Source organism: Globicephala melas, chromosome 10 (assembly GCF_963455315.2).
Source record: "Globicephala melas chromosome 10, mGloMel1.2, whole genome shotgun sequence".
Taxonomy (NCBI): Eukaryota; Metazoa; Chordata; class Mammalia; order Artiodactyla; family Delphinidae; genus Globicephala; species Globicephala melas.
The window spans coordinates 101,635,495-101,640,998 of NC_083323.1; the positions used below are offsets into that span (position 1 = coordinate 101,635,495).

The 5,504-nt window shown below is 66.4% G+C and overlaps 1 protein-coding gene across 1 annotated transcript; it reads right to left on the minus strand.

The window, feature by feature from the left end:
* Positions 1–1,751: 1,751 nt before the first annotated feature.
* On the minus strand, positions 1,752–3,721 carry TMEM121B (transmembrane protein 121B). The gene has a single exon (XM_060306642.1). It carries the CDS (start codon positions 3,719–3,721, stop codon positions 2,174–2,176), a length of 1,548 nt encoding a protein of 515 aa, XP_060162625.1. The 3' UTR covers positions 1,752–2,173.
* Between the last annotated feature and the right edge of the window lie 1,783 nt (positions 3,722–5,504).

Below are 5,504 nucleotides of genomic sequence, written 5' to 3' on the forward strand. Positions count from 1 at the left end.
GACGCCTGTCCCGCGGTGAGTGCGCCTGGCAGCTGGACCGGAACAGGCCTGGCCTCTGCCAGACCAGCCGGGTGCCGGGAAGCGCAGCCCACCGGAACCCACCACAGCCTCCCACCAGAATACCGGGCACCCTGGAGGTGTCGCAGCAGTGGTCACTCAGCAGGAGACGGCCGTCCAAACAGGAGAAGGGGGTGGGGCAGGGGGCCGGCCTGGGGCCATGGCTCGGACACCAAGTCCTTCTCAGTCGCTGAGATTAGGTAGCAGAGAAACAGCAAAGCTGGAGAGAGGGTGTGGGAACAGAGGGAGCAGTTCCTGGGCCCCCCAGAATCTGGGCCCCAGAACTTTGACCACATGGAATTCAAAGGGCAAGAAGGGGGGTCCTGGGGAGGAGAGAAGGCAGGAAAAGAACAATTAGTTGCAAAATCCAACCAGCTGATCCTGGACCTGGTGGGCAAGGGGCTGGGAGCAGGGACATCGAGTGCAAACATGTTCCTCCCTCCCCGCCCCCTCACCCGTGAGAGCAGGGAGGCTCAGGCCATCAGCCCCGTCTGTGTGTCTGTCTTCTGTCAACAGCCCCCAAGAAATTGAGAGAGAGGAGCCCCAAGTGCCAAACGGAGGCCCAGAAAGCGGAAGTCACGTGTCACTGAAGCTAGTGGGTGACAGTCAAAGCCACAACCCATGACCTCTGACCCTCTGGCCAGAGTTCATTACACCACACAGAGCTCCCCAGGCACAGGGAGGGAGGGAAACAGATTCCTACAACCTCCCCCAGCCCCCTCCTCCCGCAGGGTGGAGGGGAGTAGGTACCCCTGGCCTGGCTCTCAACTCTTCCTGCACTCTGACCTCCCCCCAAGATACTCATCCTGCCTCAAAGATGCCGAGAGAGGTCCCACATCGAGCCTGTACGTGGGCAGCCCCTGGACGTGACCTGTCACTAGGGAGGGAGGCTGGGCCGGGTGGGGCGTAGCCACCCTACTCCACGCAGCCTGCTTTTCCGTAGAGGCTCCCGTGACCAGAGCAGAGGACAACGGTCACCACCGCCCTTTCTCATGTATACCATGCTTCCTAAAGGAAGGACAGGTGGGGAGGTGGATTACCTACTGCTGTGGGCCCATGGGAGGCCCAGCTCACATGGTTTTCTATCCAGAAACCCCACCAAAGCCGTTCTGAGCCAAGATGACCCAGCCAGCGACCAGCTGCAGGAAGGACAGGAGCTACGGGCACATTTGGAGGGAGAGAGGGAGGGCGGCCAATGGCTGACTCTCCGCAGACCCTGTAATAACACTGGCACCGAACCCCAGCTGGATCCAGTGGCCACGTCGAATGCAACATCTGAGTATTTGTCCTTAGTTTTTGCAAGCAGCATCAGTGTGTGATGCGACACAAGTGGAAAGCGGAGGTAGTAACACCCAAGAAAAGGTGTAGTTTGGTCCTTGGATATGCACCCCCCTCCCCCCAGCTGAGAGAAAAGGAGTGGCATCGAGGGAGATCCTGGGCGAGCGTCTCCCTCGGAGGAGGGCCACTGGGCAGCCCCCAGGAGCCCCACGCTGTCTGGGAGTTCATGGCCACAGGTTCAGGTGGGAATGAGGAGTGTGTGGTGGGGAGGACCGGGCCTCCCCAGATCTCCTACTGATTGTGAGGGGCACAGGTTGGACACAAGGAAACGACACACGCATACACACACACACACACACACACACACAGACTTTGCATCTACCATCTGGAAGAAATGCAATGGACACATCAGGGGAGCCTGGGATTCTGGGTCATTTCAAGGTGTGGGTCAAGGACCACTAACCACAGCCTAAAAGAAGCTGGCACGTCCAAGCAAGGGGGGTGGCCGAAGGCCCTGGGCCCCCCTTTCCTCCATTCTGCCCTGCAAGGGAGAGGAATCAGAGGAGGTGGGAGAAGCGAGAAGCAGAGGTGCCCCGCCCCTGGAGAGAAGGATTGGGGAAGGGCGTCGAGAGGAGAAGAGAGCCGGCGACCCTCCTCCGTCTCTTCAGCGGCTGGCTCCTTCCAAGCAGTCTTGACCCAAGGGGTTCAGAGGGGTGCGCTGGCTCTCAGCCCTGTTTACAGTTACCTCCCCCAAACAGAGGCTGATCCAGTCTGGGTGAGGGAAGGTCGCAGGACAGGGAGCGGGGTCTCCCAACTCCAGAGCAAGCCCCCAGACCCCTCAGTTTTGGGACGCCACAGCCAGGGTGTTGACGTAGCCGTGGGCGCCCCCCTCGTCCTCCGAGATGCAGTGGCCCAGCTGGGGGGCTCCCGGCACCAACGGGGCGGAGGGCGGAGCGCCGTAGCCTGCCCGAGCCCGACTCGGGGACGCCGGGGTCTCCCTGTCCCAGCAGCCCTCCAGGGCCTCCAGGCCGCGGCAGCCGAGGAAGAAGAGGTTCTTGAGCATGAAGACGGAGAGCGGTTGCTGGTAGCTCACGGCCAGCAGGCAGCGCAGCGCCAGCAAGGGTACGTCCACGAGGCAGCCGCCCAGCAGGCGCAGCAGGCGGCTGCAGCCTCCCGGCCGCGAGGCCCGGCCCCGGGGCGAGGCGGCAGCGGCGTGGAGCTCGTGGAGCCAGAGCACCGGCGAGGCGAGCGCGAGGAAGTAGGCGGCGAGAAGCAGGTAGCGCAGGTGCGCGGGCAGCGGCGCGCGGCCGTCCAGCATCAGCTCCACCAGGGCGGAGCTGTCCAGCAGGTCCAGGCACGTGCCCAGGAAGCAGCCGGCGGCGCGGTGCCGCTGGGGCTGCAGGAGCAGGGGGCCCGCGGAGCCGGGGGTGGCGCCCGCCTCGCCGATGGCCCGCACCAGGCAGTAGAGCAGCGGCGCCGACAGCGCCAGGGTGAGGCGGAAGCCCGTGGTGCCGAAGGGCGCGCGCAGCTCGATGAGGTCCAGGATGGACGTGCCCAGGATGAGCACCACCTTGGGCGTGAAGGCGATGGAGTAGATGAGCCAGGCCAAGTAGGCGAAGGCGAACTCGCCGGCCGCGCCGGCCGCCCCCGCCGGCCCCAGGCCGCCCGCGCCCCCGCGGCCGCCGCGCGCCTTGGCTCCCGCAGCCCCGGCAGCGGCGGCGGGGGCGGCGGGCAGGTGCAGGGGCGCGGCGTGCGGGTGGTGCGGGTGGTGGGTGTGCGCGGCGCCCCGACGGCCCCGGCTGTTCTTGGCGAAGAAGATGGCCCAGCCCGCCGCGACCACCAGGTCGGTGGCGACCCAGGAGCACCAGTACAGGTCGGTGACAGCGATGAGGTACACGTCCAGCAGGCCGCCCTGCGCCAGCAGCAGCGCCACGGACAGCGCCTGGTAGCCCCAGCGACAGCCCGGGCCGGGGGCGCAGCCGCGGCGCCCACCGCCGCGGCCCGGCCGAGCCCGGCGACCGCAGCAGCAGCAACACAAACGGCAGGAGGAGCCGGGGCTGGCGCCGCCCGCGCCCCCGACGGCCCCGGCGACGGCGCCCGCGCCCAGGTCGGCGGCGGTCATGCTACGCGGGGAGGTGGGCGTGGAGGCGCAGGAGGCGGCGGCGCTCCCCGGGGGCCCGGCGGGCACCAGCGGCCTGCTGATGCTGGCGCTCTCGTCGTCGTCCTCCCGCTCGGCGCCCGCGCTGCTGCTGCTGCTGCTGCTGCTGCCGGTGTCGCCGCCGCTGCCGCCGCTGCTGCTGCCCGAGCCGCTCCGGCCGCGCGGGAACCGGGGCTGCAGCCGGGCGGGGGGCGGGGCCGCGCGGGGGGCGCCGGGCGCGGGGCGCATTGTCCTCGGCTCCCTCCCGCCTACCCGGCCGGAGCCGCGCACCGGAGCCGAGCCCCGTGGCCGGGCGCGCGCGGGCTGCTGCCGACGCGCGGTGACGGCGGCGGTGACGGCGCGCGGGGCGGCCCAGCCGAGAGCTGGGGGCGGGGCGGGGAAACCGGGATTGGATTCGGGGCCGGGAGGCGGGAAAGCCCGGCCGCCGTGTCGGCGGGAGGAAGGGGAGGGGTGCCGGGGCACGGAGTTGGGGCGGGGAGGACGCAGCGTTGGAATCCGGGGGAAGCGATGGGATCCCGGCGGCCGGATGGGAGGTGGTCGGCGAGGTCCCACCAGCTGAACCCATGGGGCGTTAGGGACCGGGTGGCCTTGGTCTCAGTGTAGACCATGCCTTTGAGCGCCAGGCTGGGACCTCTGCAGGCACCAGGGCAGCTTCAGCCTCTACTTCGTCCGGTGCCCTTTCCGCTGGGCCGTCCTGCATCTCCCTAAGGCCCTTGAAAACCGAAGGAGGAACCAGGCCGCACTGATTACAGAGACCAGGACCGGGAGCCCCAAACATCTGTTTCTACATATCCATGTGCCCTGCTCTCGGCTCAGTGACCGGCCCGGGGGGAGGGAGCAATGTCCAGTGAGTGGAGCAGCTCTCTAATATAAATGCTGGGGAAGAAAGGAGCAGTAAAAGGACGATGCGGCGCGTGTGGCCCCAGCCAAGGTTCTCAGTATTCTCTGACGGTCTTAAAGCGGGAATGGGATACAGTAGGCAGAGGCAGCTGGCAGAGGAAGTTAAGCACCTAGAGGCGCCTCCGTGGAAAATAGGCCCGAAGCTGCGATGGTGAATGTGCTACAGACGGGCCGTGGACGGGAGCACAGCAGCCCTGCAGCCACAAGTGCAGAGCTCTGCACGAACAATCCACGGCAGATGTGGGCTTAGCACCCGCAGCCCGCCCCGGGCACGCGCCGGCTCCGTGTCCAGTCGTCGTGCAGCCCAGCAGGTGTGGGGGGCAGCTGAGCTCCGGGCTGTGGTCTCAGCTCTGCCATGTGGCCTGCGTGATCTTGCACTGGTTATTTCGCCTCTCTGACCCTAGGATTATCCGACTGTAAAAAGGGACCAACATCTACCTTCCCAGGCTGTTGTATTAAGAGAGGGCACGAGTTCGAAGGGTTTGGTCCAATGCCTGTCCCGGAGTGTGTTAAAGGTAGCTGGTGTGACCATCGCAATTCCATGTAGCTCGTGTCTCAAGCCCCGGGAACATTTACTCACAGCACAGGCTACTCATGACTGTTTTCTGGGCTGGAGCCGGGCTCAGCTCCCCGACAGCTCTGTGCTTCGCAACGCGCCAGGGAGCAGAGCGGCTCTCGCTGGGAGCAGCGGTTCTTGGAGCTGGTCACAGGCTTCACGGTGTGAGAGGTTCAGCCCTGCCCGCTGGCGCCAAGGCCACCCACACGGGGCAAGGGGGAGCGAACAGCGCACGTGGCCCGCATCCAGGAGCGTCACAGCGGGTCCGGCGATGTCAGCACGGAGCCGGTCCAGGTGAAAAAGCGGGCTGGGAGCTGCCAACTGCTAATGGGACAGATTACAGCCTGGCTCCCAGCTCTCCCCCAGGGAGGACACCAGCCAGCCGCTAACCTGAAAGCTGGCCCACAACTCCTGCTCACGTCAACGAAGCAGTAGGAGAAGCGGGAGCAGCTGATGCAGGCTGAGAACTGGGCTGCCGAGGGGACGCTGGCGAATCTGTCCCCACCCCACCCCAGACCTGCTGCCCTGGCCACCCGCCCAGCTCCCTCCTGCCCT